General features: G+C 43.1%; 1 protein-coding gene across 3 annotated transcripts in view; it reads right to left on the bottom strand.

The window, feature by feature from the left end:
• Positions 1–1,518: 1,518 nt before the first annotated feature.
• The window catches only part of osbp2b (oxysterol binding protein 2b), a 44,961-nt gene continuing 26,107 nt past the window's right edge, over positions 1,519–20,372 (bottom strand). For 2 of the 3 annotated variants that reach the window (XM_086206151.1, XM_086206153.1), the window contains 13 exons: positions 18,693–18,943; positions 13,640–13,838; positions 12,016–12,139; positions 10,818–10,884; positions 10,234–10,386; positions 9,893–10,138; positions 9,306–9,426; positions 8,277–8,380; positions 7,238–7,333; positions 6,863–7,047; positions 6,533–6,753; positions 5,418–5,435; positions 1,519–4,772 (listed from right to left, as the gene is read on the bottom strand). In XM_086206151.1, coding sequence (XP_086062277.1) covers positions 4,630–4,772; positions 5,418–5,435; positions 6,533–6,753; positions 6,863–7,047; positions 7,238–7,333; positions 8,277–8,380; positions 9,306–9,426; positions 9,893–10,138; positions 10,234–10,386; positions 10,818–10,884; positions 12,016–12,139; positions 13,640–13,838; positions 18,693–18,943 — 1,928 coding nt within the window. In that variant the 3' untranslated portion in view covers positions 1,519–4,629. The remainder of the gene's footprint in view (positions 4,773–5,417; positions 5,436–6,532; positions 6,754–6,862; positions 7,048–7,237; positions 7,334–8,276; positions 8,381–9,305; positions 9,427–9,892; positions 10,139–10,233; positions 10,387–10,817; positions 10,885–12,015; positions 12,140–13,639; positions 13,839–18,692; positions 18,944–20,372) is intronic. The other variant, XM_086206152.1, reaches the window with a different exon arrangement.

The following is a 20,372-nucleotide window of genomic DNA, read 5'->3' as shown; positions in this document are numbered from 1 at the left end:
CCACACAGAAAGATCCCGTGCCCGAGCCGGGACTCGAACCCCAAACCCTCTTGCTGTGAGGCCACAGTGCTAACCACTGCACCACCGTGATCATGGGAGTCTATTTATTGATTGACATTTTTTTTGCACGTGCTTTGGTATTATGGTTTCAATCGTTTTTCAGGAAACTTTCAAGGCCTGGAAATTGCTTTCTTCAGATTTCCATTCTTTTCCCAGTTTATTATGACGATAGGCACCTACTATGTGGTGCATTAAAAAAAAAACTACATCAAAATATTTGTTCAACTGACTAAACATGAAGGTATCCAGATGTGAGGAAGCAGTTACTCCTCATTGAAAAAAAAAACTAGCATTGCAATTATAATGATGCAAAATATAAAGCTTTGGAAATTCTCAGCATTTACTCAGCAGCTGTGACAGCTTATTATTTTGTCCTGTTACATTCAGCATCCCATGAGGCCCAATTAGCAAATGTTCATTTCTTGTTAGTACTGGAAGTAGTAATGGTACAGCACCGAACATTTATTTCTCACAAAAGCTGTCAAAGTTGTTTCAGTCAGGCTGGTTTCTAACTGATAAACTTTTCCTCACAGTATTTATGTACAAATCACAGTTCCAGCTGCTACAGAAGTCAAATAAAGCAGACAGATATCCAGTGTCAACAATAACAACTTTATTTTTCATTGCCGTCTCTTTCTTCATTTAAGACAATGTTATATGAGTATAAATTAAGGGGAAAAATACACATTTTTTTGTTTTAAAAAAAAGCAAAAACTTCTCTGCAGTTACACCTGAACACACGTGTATTTTGGGGAATAAGAATAGTCAAGGCAGGTCAGTCACCTTTGACCTCTCGTAGCAGGCCGCTGATGTGTTTCACGACTCTCATGACACAGATTGGTAGCATCACCTCCGTCTCCAATCACAAGTCCCAGGGGTTTAGTTTAGACACCAGGCAATAAAAAAAATCTCTCCGTCTTCATCGGTTCACTTGAGCATCAAAACTGAGCAGCAGTGAAGGAGAAGGAAAGGCGTGCCGCACGTGCACACTAATCTATCTCACACCGTGAACACGCCAACATGAGAGTAATGGCACCCATGAGAAGGTAGAAACCAGAGCAGAAAACAAAAGTATAAAAAATTAAAGCTCAAATCACACCAAAGTGGGTTTTTAGAGGCGGTGAGACATGAGAAGAGACACGCCGAGGGGGTGGAAGTTAGAAGGGAAGGCAGATGAAGAGATTACTTAATCCACGGTTCACTCTCAACGTACACTTTGGTTTTTTTTTTCCCTTTCTGCATGAGGCAGGCAATTGTTTTAAAGCAACAACAGATAGGAATTATCACATCTACACTTCACTGCATTATTGCTACAGCTGTCTGATACAAGCTCTCACTGGGCCACTTCAGGAGTCGCCATCCGGAACTGAGGTCACGTGATGTGGAAATATATTGACAAAAATGAATGATGAGATCTCAGTTTTCATTTCAAATATAATGTGCCTTTTATACACACACACACACACACATATATATATATATATATATATATGTGTGTGTGTGTGTGTGTGTAAAATAATCTTAAACACAATGTCTTACAGCAGCTCTCTATGAAAACCTCAATTAGAGCAAAGAACATACTTTCCATTTGTTCAGTTTCCTTTGAAATCCCAAGTGTATCACGACTCTACAACAAGACTTTGTCCATTCTCTGATATGATCTGACAAACTTTGAAACCCTGTTTAAAAAAAAAAAAAAAAATGGAAGGAATTCACATTCTTGCCAAAGACGACAGGCAAGAGTAGCGAGTACGTTTGTTTGAACTGCTAAACGAAAGAAATGATCTCCTGCAGCAGCTCGGTTCGGAAGGGACAGACGAGAGTGTGACATCACTGCTCTCCTCTAACCACGACAGCAGCAGCAAATGAACATTTCTCATAACTGTTCCTTTAAAATTGTACAGAAGTTAGACTTGATGAAGACAATCAAAAACACACTCAAACCTTTACGTAAACGGGAGGAAGAAGCTTGTTTAGTGCAAAAAAAGAAAAAGAAAATACAGCATCAATCATTCTTCAGTCACTATCAGATGAATTCATCAACGTTTTACCTGCTCTATATTATCTTTATCTTATTATCACCTTCAAAGTCCTCTATCCGCCCAACAGGAGTGAATTTTCCAGTGCGGTCTGTCTCATCCTCGTGGCCTGCATAGACGATCAACCAGACGCGTTGATCTACAACTGTTACTGAAGAGCCAGTATCAAGGACTCTATGAAAAGCTATTTTCAGTGTTCTTTTGGAAATATAAAACATGAAATGAGCAGCCAAACTGAGGAGGTCACATCCACTTTTACAGAACCAATCTGGGGGGGAAATTTTTTTTTTTTTTTACAGCAAATCCTTAGGCTCATTCGGTCATTTTCCCCCCCCATATTTGAACTACACTGTACAGATAAGTTAATTCTCAGATTAGTATAATTATTCTTCATTTTACAATATCATTCTCTTATCACAAAATATTAACACAAATATACTAGACGGAAGATACAATACCTCCAGCCTTCTACATTCCTAACAATAATTACAAAAAAATACTAACTGGTTTTCAAAACTGTAGACGTGTAGTGCACAGGTCAGGGGACTCGTTCCCTTGTTCAGTCAGTTCAAGGCAAAAGACTGTGTACCTTCAGGGGCTGATTCCAGATCAGCATGCAAACACGTGTGAACTGTAGCGAGCCTGGAGCGGTGGCGGTGAAAGGTCTACACGACAGGAACCAGCCCCGTCTGTGTCTGCGACCTTTGACCCCCGGTTGACTGAAGCCGGTTTGGACTCAGAGGAACCGCTCCAGCCTCACCGAGTCTTGCAGGGAACACCTGAACTATAAACGGAGATCGGAGGAGGAGGGGCAGCTAGTGCACTACAGGGACCTCCCTGCATCTACTGGGAGGTTCTCACTAATGTCACAGTGATATTTTGGATGATCACTGCGGATGATGTCAGTGAGACTGGATGTTAGGAGTGTGTTGCTATGGGAGAGCACCGAAGGACAGGAACACATACAGAATAAAAACACAAGCACAGCGAAAAGTGCCGAGTCAGGTCTTGAATCGAGATTCTTATCAGAGGGATGTGATGTTTTTAAGTTGACTACTGTAGTACAGAGTTCTTCAAAAACCACAAATGGAGAAATGCCAGCCTGAAATGAGTGAAGCACGGAGTCAGTTCATACTAAAAAGATGACTAGGAGCCATATTTATCTCTAAAGAGATTATAGTCTAACTGACTACTGAGCAGAGTACTTGCAAGTATCCTAACATTCACATCAAATAAAAGATATTTATGCAGCATATTTTACAAAATCAGATAAACCCACTTCTACTATATAAGAACATTTGCCCAATCAAATATTTGCTCTCAACTGTGAAAAGAAACATTACGAAATAAAAGAGCTAAAACATGTAAAATAACCTTCCAGTTGAGAAATAATCCAATACATCTTATAAACGGGGTTCATTACCATGACCTTAACTCATCCTGTTTATTTTCACAGTGACAGGATTTACTGCAGACCAGAGTTTTTAAGTTTTTATAACAAAAGTCCTCGTTCTTTTTTTTTTTGTGTCTGTTTTCTTGCCAAAAGCATGGATGGTAGTTTTCTCATTCATGTTGAAGTAAAAGCCAATTGTTTGATAAGAGACAAAAAAAACCAAAAGGGAGCTCCTATCAAACTAGTAGGAGGGCGAATACCTCCGGCGGGGTATGGTGACCTCAGCCGGACTCTATGTGAAAAAACAGCACTAGAAATAAATAGCAATCATTTAAACTGCAATAAACTCTATTACTGTGAAAAAAGGCCTCACAAATACAATTTTACAAACAGGAGTTAAAAACTTCAAAATTTCACAAATTCATTGTTATATTACAAATTTTAATGAATTATATGGTCTTTTGTATGTTTTGACTATCCGTTTAATTCTGAACACTTTGAGACTCCTCCAATGACAACAAATGAAAACCATCTTAATCTCCAAAACGCTTCCTTTAGCAACCAAACAGGGCAAAAATGAGCATTTGAAGTAAATCCTGGGAAGGAAAAAAGGGAGGTAATTCAATATGTATAAAGTAGGTCTGCCATAATCTCAATCCTGAGGATTTGCCACTGCAATACTGAGGAGTGTGCAACACTGTTCTGCTTCTATGTGCCTCTGGATTATTTTGTCCCTGTAAACTCTTGTCTACAGCGGCTTTGATGAGGGTTTCTGTCCAATTGGTTGATCTGTATAATGGGGTGAACACAGAAAAGTGTGTGTAGGTAGCATTTGTGGAGCACCTGATTTCAGGAGTGTGCAGGTGCCTTTGTTGTGTGGTGTCACAACTCCCACCACACATAATCCCACTGCTGTTTGCTGTGTCAAAGACTCAGGGAAAGCCCCTTCTTAACCCCTATTATAAAAACAGTGTACATTTGGAGGTACAGTGCATTAGAAGAGTGTGTGACACATACACACTTTCATGCTCACAAAGCCCCACATGGTGCTCATGTGTCAGCTTCCCCCCGGTGCTTTAGGAACAGAGGCCGAGCAGTCCCCCCTCTGATGAGGTTGATCCTTGGTGCCTTCCTTGGTTAGAATATATCAGGACACATGCTCCAGTCCTGTCTCTCCTTCAACTCCCAGTAACCCCCCTTGTACACAAAGTTTTTATCTCCGGTGATTGAGTCTCTCCTCTGGTGGAACCACATTGGCTGGTAGCCTTCGTATTCTCTACCTGCGGGGGGAAGCACAAGTGTAACTCCATCGCTGCCGTGTCATTAGCTCATAGCAAGCGCTCCGTTCCCCTCCAAACAAACGCACATATGAAGAGAGGCAATCAGCTGCTGTGCACTGCATTTGGAATAACTCCAAATGTGAACTAGGTTCATGTTGCAGTGAACAAATTGAGCTAATGGAATACAAATAAGTCAGATATGTGCAATATGAAAATGCAAAACATTTGTATCAATGTTATGAAAGAGCTCATGTTGTTGCAGTGATCTGTTGTAGCTCTCTTTATGAAAAAGAAAAGCAACGTAACAAAGCTGGAGATAACTTGGACTGCAGGTCTGGATGACAATGCTGAGCAGATTTATTACTGGCCAGTGTGGCTCCACTACGCCAAACTGGAAACACTTTAATTCCAGAAATGCATGTGTTATTACATGTGATGTTTTACTGAGGCCAGTTCTGAATGAAAATGTCAATGTACACAGGAAAAACACTTTTCCTGACCCCAAGAAGTTAAAATGAAAGGGGGCATCATGCAGTTCCCACACAGAACACAAAGAGGATGGTGTGTGTGTGTGTGTGTGTGTGTGTGTGTGTGTGTGTGTGTGTGCAGTGCATAACAGAGGGACGCAGGGCAACCCCCACTCACCAGAGTCATAATCACACTCTGACCACCAATAGAGGGAGGAAAAGAAAGACAAGTCATGGGTACATCAAATACAACCAAGTGCGCACACGCATGCACACACACACGCGCGCGCACACACACACACAACCACAGGCTTCTATTAGACCTTACATTTATTTGTACATCTGACACCTGAAATATTCTTCATACATATAAAGTCAACAATGAAAATCATACTGAAAGTCCTCAATTGTCCAACTTTACAGTCCCAGTCCCTTCTGCTTTGCTTTAGTTGAGATTTGCGTGGCGATGTTTCCCGAGCATTACAGTAAATTGCTTACTACGAGAGTATTCTTATTCTGGTATAACAGCGTGACACAGCAGGAGCTCATGCAGGCTCTCAAGGTTTTTCCAATTTCACCCATTTGAGGTTTTCACTTTTCTTTATCACTAGTGATCATCAAATCATATTATTCCCTGGAAGGCTCCATAACTGCCATCAGTTCAAAGCAGTTCATCTGATAAATTATGATACATTCCTGCCACTTTGAGCTGGTGCAGAACTGTGGATGCTATTAAAAAGCCTCAGCTGATGGTGTTACAACACTGCTTTTACTGCCGTCTGTTATCAGACAAATAACAATGTGTGTGTGTGCAGTGCATAACAGAGGTCAAATCTTGAGCAGAATCCCATCTAAGTTGACTTTCTCTCCCTTTATGGTTTGCAGTCTTGCAGCTCTGACTAAACAGATATTTTTCAATTAGTCTGTCTTGTACTCGTAATTCACCGCAGACTTTAGATATGTTTCCTGTTGAATACAGCTCACATTTTCACGTTACAAGCTTGGCAAGAGAAAATGCTAATTTAAGGTGTTCATTCACTTCATCGTTCCTTCCTCTTTGAAAGCCTGACGTGCTGTTCAGTCCATATTAGTGCTTGTATCGACGCATAATAATTAGTGGATGTTGACTGCCAAAATCAAAATCCAATGTCCAAGATTGGATGCTAGTCTGTTGGATCAATCTAAAGTTAATGTTTCATGTACAACAGTCATTTCTAAAAGTTATTTTTTTTCGAGGCTCTTTCCCCCTGCCTGTCTGTCTTCGACCCAGCACCTGTGATTTCTGTTCCATACCTTCATCCAGAGCGTCTGAGGCCTCTGCTTCCCTCCTCCTCCTCACGGCTCTTTGTTTTTCTTCTAACCTCTGCTTCTCTGAGTTTGCTTCGTCCCACCGCCCTTCTTCCATCAGCCTCTGGTCTGGCCTCAGACGGCTGTCGGTCAGTCCCACTCCCTCCTCTGGCTCATTCAGGGTCAGTGCCAGTGCTGAGAAGTAGTACATGTTCTCAGCGTTCTCCCTGAGTGGGTGATAAGAAGAGAAAGTTGGAAATGATGTTCTGCTATCGATAATATTGACTCAACTGTTGTTATAGGTCAATGTTCTGCCTTCAGAGTCTCAGCGCTTACGGGAGGGGGTATTTCTTCCAGAGCAGTTTGGGAGTCAAGGTCTGATAGACGGTCTTCTGCTTGCCTTCGGATCCGCCGCCGCCTCGGCTGCTCTGAACAATCCTGGCACTCTCGATTTTATCATCCCATGTACCGGACAGTATGTAATGAGCCTGGCCGCCGCTGTCAGCCACTACACCCGTCACCTGGAGAGATGGGAGAAAACCAGACATTAGCTAACGACAAGGACTGAACAGAGCGACGCAAGCTATTATTCTGAGTCCAGTTGTACAAGTATATAACTGTCCACTAGGAGGCAGCGTCATACAAATTCACAATCCTCACGATTCCACGCCAAAGTCTTGTATCAGCACAGCCTGGAGAAAAAGAATTTACCTTCCGTGGAACGTCCCTGGAGAAATAACTGTAGGGAGAGAACTTGAGTTGACAGGTCTCCTTGGTCCTGTGATTCACAATCTCAATGTCCCCCGACTGCACAAACACAGACACAGACACAGCCAGATTAACACAAGAGAATGACTTCATTGTAGGAGAGTATCCTGAACTAATCATGGCAAACAGCATGACACACCAGATAAGGAGGAAATATAATAATTCAATGGGGTTAATCAACAGTGAAAAGATGTCACTAAGGGACTGACTGTGTATTCTGTAGCCTTGTTTTCCTTTAAGGCTCTAAAATGCCTGTAGACGCTATCCTATTCTGAATGCCATGATATACAAATGTCAAGGACGGTCAGACTTGCTTTGCTGTTGTAAAGTATATAACCTAAGACGATGCAATGCGAATCACTGTCACTGGTTTTGTTGCTGGTTCTACTGGTTCACTGACAGCCATAACAGAGGAGACAACAGGGTGATGCTAGCAGGCAACAGTTAAAGCCAAAGTGCTAAACGTTTAAGTTGAGAATGAAGAGCAATGTCATGTGAATATTGGCTTGTTCCTGGTGGACAGACTCAATTTGGAAAGAAGACAGCAGGTTGGTATTGCTTAAACAAATTTACATCCACTCAGTCCAAATAATGGCGTGGCCCTTATCCAAAAGAGCTGGTCAAAATGATTTCTTGCATTTCAGCAGGGCCTTCAAACTGCTCAGGGCTTGGGACCTAATAATCAGAAAGCTTAATTTGATTTTGAGCTAGCACAAATGACTTGTCCTCCTCCTATATAATAGACATGCTTTATTACAGATGAATGCAGAAGACAAATCCCCTGAGATCATGCAGCTCCTTATTCATGTGCTGTCAGGCTTGTCTCTGTTTCCCTACCACTCTAGTGGGCTTTTCAGGACCTCCTACAGCTGAAAAACCAGAGGAAATCACCTACTGGCTCCTCTGGAAGGTCAGAGCAAAGAGGACATTGCTAGGGGATCTGTGAATGAGTGGATAGCAATGAGAAGTGCTACAAACCCACCTGGTCAATCCACAGCTTGCCCACAATGATGTTGTGCACCGTGGAGGTGACCTTTCTCCACACATAGTGGTTCCCGCTGGAGTGGAAATGCAGGTGAATGGCACCTGAGGTGGGAAAGTGACAAAAGACTATGAGAAAAGCTGCTTGTGATTTTGATCTACAACCGCAGATTTGAAATGACTGGTTTGCTGTGATATTCAGCACAATTACGGCTTGTACACAGGCAACGCCTTCACACCTTGCTTCAGACTAACTCTGGACGGATTATAACATCATTTAACATAAACGCTTCGAGTCACGGGGGGTTGGGCAGGTGGAGCCTATCCCAGCAGCCTTTGGGCGAGAGGCAGGGTTCACCCTGGACGGGTCGCCCATCCATTGCAGGACCAACACATATAGACAGACAACCATTCACACTCACTGTCACATCTACGGTCAATTTAGAGTATCAATCAGCCTCGTCCTCTCTTGATGTCTTCGGACTGTGGAAGGAAGCTGGAGTACCAGAGAGAACCCACACAGGCACAGGGAGAACATGCAGACTCCACACAGAGAGACCCCGTGCCGGAGCCGGGGGTTGAAACCGGAACCTTCTTGCTGTGAGGCAACAGTGCTGACCACTGCACCACCGTGCCGCCTCTTTTTTCTTCCATTAAAGAGTTTTGTCTAACATTCACCATATAACAGGATGTGAGATGAGTTAGATAAACACCATCTACTGGCTGGACCTAAATGATCATATCACATTTATCTGAGCCAACAGACCCCTAAGCTCCACTGTCCCAGTGCAACAGAGAAATCCCTTTATACCCATGATTTATTTACGTGTCAGAAAGGTCATAAAAGAGCCCTGAATCTTTGTGATACCCCCTCCTCTGAGTATGGACTGTGTAGGAAGCTGTCCACCACTTTCAAATGGATGTGGAATCATTTTGATCTAAACTCTGGGTGCAGTAATTGTCTGTATGACGGATCCATCAATTACACAAACAGTTAGTTTTCTTCCTGGCTGAATATGAAATACCCTACCCAGAGGCATAATGGAGAGGTATTTGCCACGGAACTTGCTGGCAATTGTGATTTCCTGCCAAAGGGTCCAGCCTCGTTGGGAAATCACATGATGTGCAGCTGCAGGGGGGTGATGGCTTACCTGAAGAGAAGAATGGACAGAAGGTTTAATACCAAATGTAGTTAATGTTAATACCAATGCAGAAGGATATAAACAGAAACCTTGTTTAAGGAACACAAGCTAATGCTGTGGGCAGCCTGTTTAAGATCGAATACAGTGAGGCTTTTACGCCACGCCTGTTCAAATAGAGGGACAGAATGTTCCGCCTCTGATCGGAAATTAGCTTGTCAACTAGCGTGTCTATGTTTCTGAATGAGCTGTTCCACTGTTCCAGATTACCCTTTTACACAGACACAGTTGAGTGCAAACGTCACACCACTGTTGCACAATGCCGGAACACTAAATAAATCTGCATGCTGGGGCGGCATTGTTTGGTTCTGTTCAAGCAAAATGTCATACCAGTGGGGTTATTTTCATGGCAATACTTCAGATCTCTGTTATTGTGGCCCTTGTGTAGAAACAAAATCTCACTGTGCCACACAGATACCTGCTCACACAGCGAGCGGTAGCCAAACTCCTCCAGGCGGTCCAGCTCGTAGGTCTCGCCCAGGAGGGGGTTGAAGGGCTTAGCTGTCCTGTGAACTGTGGTGGAGTAGGAAGAGATGGAGAATGCGGCAACCAGGCACATCTGCTCTAAAGAGGAGTCACAGCGCGCTGCTTTGTCCAGGAGTTCATGATATTCTAGGTCTTCAGTGAGACGTTGGAGCATTGACAGAGGCTCATTGAAATTCACCTGAAGGGGAGATTTACAAGAAAATGTAATTTACATACATAATGTCAAACCATGAGCACCATGTACAGGGACAGGACCACATCTTCAACACTTACAGGCATGGGAATTTTGGAGAGCTCCTTGCCAATGCAGTTTTTCATAATACTCCATAAATTGAGGGAATAGTTGGGCTTGTCTGGAACGCGAGTCCTCCGCTGTCTCCGGGGCTGCAGCTCCTTCCCTGCCACATCATTGCAGCCTGGAGACATCTGAGATGAGACAGAAGTGTGTTGGAGGTTGGAGATTGAGAGGTCAGTCTTTTAAGTTTGAACAAAAAGATTTCCTATATCCAAGTTTGAGAAATACTTTATTATGTAATGGACAGCTTGGTAGGGCAAAACTACATTGAGTGAGTGACAGAGAGAAGGGAAGATGGGAGGAGAGGAAACAGAAGCCTTGGGATGTGAGATGTACAGATGTTTGATTTAATGGACGCAACTTCAGCACCAAAGGAAACGAAGACAAAGGCTGAGTGAGCGTGTGAGCTACTGAGTATTCAATGACTGATGACTAGGAAACGAGCCTTGTGAACAGCAAATGAAGACGGATTTATAAATAAATCAATGAGCTGTGTGCTCTCCAGCGGTGATCAGAAACGTCAGTCCTATTAGTCAGCCTTGTTAGGAGGACAGGCACTTACATGGTCATCCTGGTTCCAGTCAATGGAATGACCTCCGCTCGCTCCACTCAAATTACTTTGAGATCGCCTGGAAAGGAATTCAAAGATTTCCCACACTGAGCATTAGATACAAAAGCACACGCAAAGCCCGCTCACTCTCTCTACTACTACCTTTAACCACATGCACAAACACCCCGAGGAACAGGCTATTAGAGATGAACAGAGTGCCGCAGGGGTGAGACTTACACATTTAGTTTCACAAGATAAATGAAAACCCCTTTAATGACTGTTGAAGCTAAAATGAGCACAAAAACGAGCTGCACTATAGATGCATGACATGAACATCACAACAACCAATCTTCTTCTGTATTTGGTCTGATGACATTTATGCTGTACTCACACTAGGTCAGGTTGCCTTGTACTGTGGATGGTTGTCCCCCTCTCCCCCCTCCCATCCCCCTTTATATGATGATCTGAGCCCCAGCATACTTCACTGTGTGATTTGTTTTTGTGTTGGTGAAACCACTGTCAAACAGCACAGTGGACTTTTTGGTGCCCGGGCACAGAACAGTAGCTGTCGACAGTGCTCGAGTCCAACTGAATTGTGCCTGGGCCTACCTACTCAACATCATGCTGACCCCTGTCCAGGCACAGTACGGGGCAATCACACTAGACAAAGAACCTGACTCCAGGAATCAAACATGCACGGACACTGTATGATCACCTGGCATGAGTACAACAATGTCTGCAATAAACTCTGCAGTCTTGTTTAGCTATTTGTGAGCAACCACTGCTTTTTAAGATGCGGAGGAAAATGTCGCAATTGTCGTATTTCTGGATGTATTTTACGCCGTAAAAAAAAATGTTTAAATAGATTGTAATAACCAGCAATTAACTGAAAACCCAGTGACTTTGTGTCAAGGCAACTGGACGTTGCCAACATGCAGCGATGAGAGAAAAAACTACATCAAGGTACTGAGGACTGAAAAAGTAAACAAAAATGTCTCCACTAAACTTGCTAACACGCGGCAAAATCTCAGAATGAGAGGTACTCCACTCTCATGGTGTTTAAGCTGTAATCACTTGATGAATTATCACCAAAGCCTGATCAGCCAAGGTCTGATACACCATCATTGGAAACCTTAGAGCATGCTCGGAACACTCGACTGCACCTTCACCTCTGTCCAACTGTTCAGACGAGTTCAAATAAAAGACTGACCTGTGCTGTGTGTTCTCAGTGGTAGTCACTGTGATAAATGCAGGGGAGTCCTCCATGGCATCAAAGTACTCAGTATCCTCATCTTCATCACTCGCCTCCTCTTTTTGCGGCCTCTGGCTCCCTTCTGTCAGGAAAAAGCTACTGTGAGTTCCATCCCAACAGCATGCAAAGTCAAAAGAACTGTCACATGGGGGTGAGTTTGTATTCTACAGGCTTCAGGAAAGAAAGAGCAGCATATGATCTCGTACTCATGGTGATTAATCAAGAAATAATCAGCTTAGTCAAATTGCCAATGTTCCGGGGGGCTAACTAGCCTGGATGATGGAGGCTCCTCAGGGCGTTTTTCTCATATACACATATTCAATATTCAGTTATTTTGTGTGTGTGTGTGTGTGTGTGTCTGTGCGTCAACAATCACTTCCAACTCAGCTACACAAATCCCCACGTAACCCTAGTGCTTTCTAATGAAGTGACTCGATTATTAATCAGAGAAAAGTCATCAAATACGAATATGAACAAAACTCATCTGCATTTATTTTATAGCAAAATGTTTTTCGTAGTCCTTATTTTTTTGCAAACTAAGGATTCTGTTTAATAAAATCTCAATCCATCCATCCATCCATCCATCCATCTATTTTCTTCCGCTTATTCTGTTAAGGGTTGTGGGGGGGGGACCCTATCACAGCAGCCTTTGGGCAGACGTGAGGCGGGGTTCACCCTGGACGGGTCATCAGTCCAACACATATAGACAGACAACCATTCACACTCACAGTCACACCTACAGTCAATTTAGAGTATCAATCAGCCTCGTCCCCTCTTGATGTCTTTGGACTGTGGGAGGAGGCCAAAGTACCGGAGAGAACCCATGCAGGCACGGGGAGAACATGGAGACTCCACACAGAAAGATCCCATGCTCGTGCTGGAGCTCCAACCCAGAACCTTCTTGCTGTGAGGCGACAGTGCTGACCACTGCACCACTGCCACCATTCATAAAATCTACAATTTATTATTCAATAGAGATTTGTAGCAATAAGCAGCTTGTCATTGTTGGAGAAACTGACCCACAGAAACATCAGTGTTTTATGATTGAGTTTCTGAGGGGGCTGTTCTTAAACCTAAACGTCACAAGAAAGGTGCCTCAAGTGTCGTTTGGAAATCTGCATTTGGTGTCTTTCGTTTGGGAATTCATGAGTTGCCATAATAATTTTGGAAGAGCTGGTCAGAAGTACCATCTGCAGGGCAGATATGACACTACTACCCTACTATTCTACACGCTAAAAGCATGTGAGAATACAGGGTCACCAAAATCGTTCCTTCAGAAAGTTTTCTTTCTCAGACATACATAGCAAATTCTGAGTTAACTTAGCAGTTCATTTTCAATGAGTGTTGGTTCCATGCAAACCAGACAAATGGATGGATAGACCTACAGAGACCACACATCATCCAGGCCTTCATGAAAGTAATTATCATCTGTAACTAAACAATAATCTAATTGAAACTTTGAGACAAGATGAGGAATGTGTGTAATGGCAAGCCTCAGGTCACACATGACTTTTAGCCAGTTTAATGAGGTCCACACAGAGGCCTACAGGAGGAATTAACGCAGTCAGACAGTCTGTCTCACCCTTGTTGGCGGTAGGAGCACTGGGTGTGCTGGATACAAGCGTGGGTGCTTCTCTCCACGCTCGCTCCAGGCTGTTATGCTGCTTGGCTAGCTGCTCAATGGTCTCTTCTAGGTGGGTACGCTGCTCTCGCTCATACTGCAGTGCCCGCTGCCATCTCCTACTGTGAGTCTCAGCTAGGTCCAGGAAGTCTCGACACGCCTGGGGAAACACATGCCCACAAATACATAAACATACACACATAAACAAACACACACACACACACACACACACACACACACACACTACAAAAAGTTTCACTTCCATGTACTGCAGTCTGAAAAAGGTATTTACTCTAAAATATCTACTGCACACAATTCAAAACAAAGGAATATTTTCAACTTGCTATGACTAAGAGACAGTTTTGCTTTAGGTACTGTTAAATATGTCTTCTAAGTTTAAGTTTAGTTTAGTTTATTTCTGTCATCACACACACATAAGTGATTTACAGTATCACCACAACACAGTGGGGACTTAGAGCAATAGCAATTTTATTGTCCGTTGAACAAATATTTATAAAAACAACTTTTTTCTGGCTTTAGGTAGGAAAAAAAATCATCAAATGAGGAGAGCTGTCAACGTGACAGATGTTCATGATGGCGAAAAGATCGAGGGAGATTCATGTCTATCATTGTATTCAAGAATATTTATCACTGCTGTTCAGAGCGATAATCGATATGTTAATCAAGCGTCTGTCGAACATTTACCAAGTCTCCCTGCTGTGTAAAATGTACCTCCAGCAAAGAAAACATCAGTAAGGGATTGGCTAGAACTGAAGCCCCTGATTGCGTAGCAGGCCACATTTGAGTCAAGAGGGGGCACCGTTGTTGCTGCTGTGGTCTCACGACTGAGACAAAGAGGTCACTTCAGATCACACACAAATCATAAGTCAGCATTTGTCAGCACTGCATCATACGTGTGCCATTCCTTCCTCCACCGTACGTTCAAAGGTAAATGAACCTAAACGCAGAACAGCTTACAACATGGGTGATGAAATGTCATGTGACATTTCGTTGAACCATCACAGGGTGGGTCTCTGGAGGACGCCTTTGAGTATTTCTGTAGCAGAAGGGGCACATTTACATATGGTTCTCTCGGTATTTGCAGTGGAAGTCTCTGCAGAGCGAGCGGGGCTGCTGAGAGTTAACTGGAACCACTTAGATTAAGTTCTGGCTGCAGGCAGGATGCTGGGGGGGACGAACATGTCACACAGTTAAAATAATCTGCCTTGTCTCGGTGGTGCAGTTTCACCTTTAGGCAGCAGGAAGATCAACAAGGGTGCAGTAATACCTGACACTTTCCTTGATCTACATCCAGGAAACAGGCTATCTGCCTGTCCGTCGAGTGCTCTTCACCCTCATAAACCTTTTCACACACTATTACACAGACAGTTAACACTTAGTCTTCAGAAAGATTTGTATTTTATGGGAATGTCAGATATTAGCAAAAACAAAATAAACTCAGCAACTCTAAAATCATCAATAATTATCAGAAATTTGAATTTTTTATTTAAAAATGTGTTTCCCATTATTCCCTTATAATATTACATTTGGATGTACAACACTGACTGTATTTTACCTTTTATAAGTAACCGTTCTGTTCGGACCAGGAGATTTGTATCTAGTAGAGAATAATATGAAGTATTAAGTATTTCAGAATGAAACTGCTCAAAAAACATGCATGGTAATCACAGAATTTCTGACAGTCTAGATCCATCTCTGTTCCATCTCTTACCTTCAACAGCCATATATGAAATGTCTCAACCATTAATGTCTGTGTCAGTTTAAATATTAAGGATGCATGTGACGTCGGGGTCCACTTCCTCAGACATAACCATGATATGAAACTCAACACCCACCTAAAACCTTTGACTGTTCCACATTTTTACTGCTGAGTCTCCAGTCCAAACGTAGACTGCATGTGACTTCCGGCAGGAGGTCGACAGGGTTGGTAAAGGCCAAGAGTGTATGAGCGTGCAGGAGTGGAAATGTAATTATGAGTTTGCAGTAACAGCTGCTGGTGTCAAATTATGTAAAGTCCCGAAGAACTTTCAAACTGACAAGAAATTGAACACAATCAAAGTTAAAAATCCAAAAGCTCTGGGTGGTGTAAACACACACACACACACACACACACACACACACACACACACACACACACACACACACACACACACACACACAAACACACACACACACTCTCCAAGGTAAGAGCCTGGATTCACTGGCATACAAGAGAAGTTATGTCACCACTAAACGGATAACAGGGCAACCTTCTCCTTCGGCCGGGATCAGATCACTGAGTGCACGCAGTTGTGTCTTGACATTATGGCCCCATCTCTCTTTACAGAGGCCAAACCCACGGCTGCAGAAATCCAAATACCCATACTCCCTCTACAACAGAGCCATTTACCAGACCAAAAACCACTACAGGGACTTTGTGGGGGCACTTCCTTCTCGTTAGAAGTACGTTCTTGACAAACCTGATGGCATTTTAATGGCGATCCAAGAAAGTCTATGTAATTGCTTGTCCAGTAATTTCCTGTACCAGTTATTCTAAAAGAATGGATGACACTATAAAACAAGCGGCTCATCATTTTGAGCAATGGCCTTTCACGTTATATAAGTACAATCTTGATATGACACTTTTTTCATAGCATAACACTGTAAGTCTCTTAAAACGCTGTCTTAGCATAGATTATGAGTAATAATCTCTGACAGTCTGGTTTTTAAAGTAAATCTTGTCAGAATACTTGCAGCTTAACCCCATCAACTGAGTCAGTGAAAATGTTATTACACCTCATAGTATGAAATTTAACAGAAAAACTGTTCAGACATGCATTACAGCAATAATAAAGACTAATAAAAGCTAGTGAGAGAAGCAGGGACACGGACAAACCTCGCATGATTGTCTGGCTTTAGTCACAGCAAGTCTGTCTGTCCAACTGAAGCCCAGAAGGCTCTGACACCACTCACCAGGCAGGGAGGGCCTATAGCAGGATCTATTCCTGCCCAACCCCCACCTATAACCCCCACCCACGATCATATTTAGTATCTCTCCTTCAGCACCTCAACTCTCCCTGAACTTTCGTCCACTACTTGTATGCTGTAAATCCCAGGGTATTCACCACTGAGGAGAACAGAGCAGAACCAGATGAGGTGGCAGATAAAGTAATCAGATCCAACACATCTGATTCTGGACATATTTCTGCATTTCCTATATATACTGCTTACCCTGTATAGCAAGGGGAGCTGGAGTCTATCCCAGCTGACATATGGCCAGAGGTTGGGTTCCTACAAGCAGCTTACCAGTTGATCACAGGGCACGCACAACCATTGAAACTCACACCTTTGTCCAACCTAAGTTTTTGGTTTGTGGGAGGAAGCTGAAGCACCGGCAGGGACCCCGCGGAGGCATGGGGAGCACACAGAAAGGTCATCACCTATTTTGTCAAAGGAACATGCCAACTTTTTGGGATATCTGATGATTTGCCAGTCTCCTCAGAGCCAGAGAAGAAGACAGATACCCTTCTCTACTCTGCACTAGGGAGCTGAGACCCACAGAGACCAGCTGACTGGTAAGATTAGCTCAAAGAAGGGGAGTGATGGGCAGGTTAGCATACCTTCATCTTGCATGCTCAACTTCCCAAAACCTGTAGCTCTTCCTCTGTATATTCTGGTTCAAATAGAATGGGTTCAGGATCTCACTTTGTAATCAAACTCCATCCATCCATTTTTTCCCGATTATTCCTGTTAAGGGTCGCGGGGAGGCTGGAGCCTATCCCAGCGGCTTTTGGGCGAGAGGCGCGGTTCACCCTGGATGGTTCGCCGGTCCAGTCGAGCCAACAAATATAGACAGACAACCATTCACACTCACAGCCACGCCTACGGTCAATTTAGAGTATCAATCAGCCTCGTCCCCTCTTGATGTCTTTGGACTGTGGGAGGAAGCTGGAGTACCAGAGAGAACCCACACAGGAACAGGGAGAACATGGAGACTCCACACAGAAAGATCCCATGCACGACTCGACTCGAACCCGGAACCTTCTTGCTGTGAGGCGACAGTGCCAACTACTGCACCACCGTGCTGCCTAATCAAACTCCTCCTTTCTTACGAACTCAGTCATGATTAGCAGGAAGTGTGGCTATTCTAGTTGTCACCAAATGTTTCCAATGCTGTGTCAAATCACTGCATCCTGTTGTGTACCTGGTTCTACGATTAAAACATTTTATGACTTTAAATTGTTGTCTCACAGCACATGTTGTGCACATACCTGGATCTATTAATGTAGGAAAAGACTTTTGGAGACAAGCTTAATGCTAACCTGCCTATACACTCCCAACGTCCAAAAGGGATTAATAAAGTAATCTGTCTGTCTGTCTGTCTGTCTGTCATTCATTGTGCTGAGCTAACAGGCACTCAGCTCGTCTCTCAGGGTCTCAGCTCCCTAATTCAGAGGAGAAAAGGGTATCTTTTTAGTCGTCCGACTCTTGAGAAGATTGCAAAAAACATATTTCCCAAAAATTTTGTTAACCTACCTAAAAACTGTACAACTTGGCTCATCAGAAAGGTCATTCTGTTGCTATGTTCTGCCTTTGAATTGTGACTCTACAGCCTTTCAAGGCAAATTTGTTCAAAATTGACTCACTCTAAAAAGCTATGTTGGCATCGACGATAAGAAATCCTTCTCAGTTGTACGTTATCACAGAAACCACCTTCACTCGGGCCATTTAAGACCGTCGAATCAGTTTCTGAGCAACATTTTCAGTCATTAATTTAGAGACGGTTATGTTTATGAATACATAATGAGGTTACTGCTTCTCTAAAGCTGCAGTTTTCGTGCCTGCATCTCACTGCTCCTGTACTCCACAACACTGTGAAGTGATCTCATCTCTCATCACTCACTAAGCGGGGTATTAAAGTTGAGTGGCATTCACGTCACACTGATCACACTGAAGCGTGGACACAAATCACTCGCTGTGTCCCGTAGCCAGCTGGTCTGGCCCTGCTACTTACATTGATCATAGCATTGGAGGTGATGCGAAAGAGGGTGGCTCGCTCATTGACAGCTTTGATCTTCTCCCCTCCTTCCACAGGGACTTTCAGACCTTCAAGTTCACTCAGGGAACGCTGCAATGCTGCCCCGTGCTTGGCAATCAGGTCATTACATGTACTGAGGTCATCAAGCTTGCTGACGAGTATCTTTAGGGTTCCCTGAATCTCGCTGCGGTCCGACTGAGATGTGGGTTCCTCATCCCCGGAGTCATCTGGAAGACAAGAGAGGACATTTCAGACCTTCCTTAACATCCCACTCTTTTTAATTGATTAGCGTTTGCAAAATCTTTGCATTCATCATTTAAATATATATACATTTATCACATATTGACTTTATTTGAAATGAATATCCAACACCTTTATTACACTACTGGCAGACCTGAATGACAGAGAGTTCTAAAAAAAAAAAAAAAGAATAAAAATCTAGTAAAGATAGACTGACACAGTGGCCACAACATGTTACAGCTACAAGACAAATTACAAATCAGTATCCATGACAAACCACAGTAATTTGTTCCAATGTTGAAAACAAATGAACTGGACATCCTTTAAGTTTGATTTTATGGATGGTTTCCTTAACACAGACAAGTACATCTAAAAGACACACTAAGTATGACCCTGCTGACTCTACAAGTCCTTTGAAGCTTATCAAAGGTAAATGTGGGCTGTATCGGGGTGTTTGAACACACACAGCCTGTCCACAGCCATAAGCCTTTGCTGTAGCACCTGCCTTTCCCGATGATGTCACTGAAGAGAGGTTACACAAGGTTACAGAGAACATACGAGAACGGTGTTGCAGCGTCAGCTCTACATTACTCACAAAGATGCACATGCTCGCTGCAATCACACACACACACACACACACACACACACACACACACACACACACACACACACACACACACAGAAATATAACCAGTTCCACAAAGAGCGTCCTCACATCATGAGCAAGACAAATCCAAAAAGAGCAGATTTAAAAGGGGATTTATACAAAAGCTTCCCTTGAAATATATCATTTTAAAGCAAAACATCAGTCAACTCACATGTTGGATTTGAGTTTAATAATTCTGAATTAATTCATAGCAATATATCCCCTAATAAAAAGGATCTGTGTTTGTTTGGTTTTATTTCCTCAAATCAAGCTGTCAGAACAAGCCCTCATGGCTGAGATAAAGTGAAGGAACACAGAACCGGTGCTGGAGTCGCTGCTTTGAGGAGAGGATAAGTTACACTGAGAACGAGAAGAAGAAGAATTGGGATGAAGGGGACTTTGTTTATTCTAAGAAGGTAAGTATATTCTATAACAGCTGTGTTAAAGGTTTTGGGGCTAAGAAAACATCTCCCTCCCACCTCAGAGGCATGCCGCTGACGCTCTCATGTCTACAAATTGTATTGTTGTTTTCCACACTCAGGCATGAAGAATATGCTTTGCCACACTGAAGGGGTGTGTTATGGAGCTGATAGGAGAGACTGTCACGGTGTTCATATGAGGCGGCACTATAGCATCACTTTCACAGAAGAACATGGCATTTGTCAGTGATCAGGCAGTGTCAAGGCAATATACACCTTACAAGCGTAACCTAGATATCAGCCTGACGGGTGTGGCGGCGTTCAGCATGTAACAGCAACACACTGAATCCA

The sequence above is a fragment of the Aulostomus chinensis genome, chromosome 6 (genome assembly GCF_037954235.1).
Source record: "Aulostomus chinensis isolate RoL2024-O1b breed Wild chromosome 6, RoL_Achi_v1.0, whole genome shotgun sequence".
Classification (NCBI taxonomy): Eukaryota; Metazoa; Chordata; class Actinopteri; order Syngnathiformes; family Aulostomidae; genus Aulostomus; species Aulostomus chinensis.
This window is presented reverse-complemented; position numbering and strand designations above follow the sequence as displayed.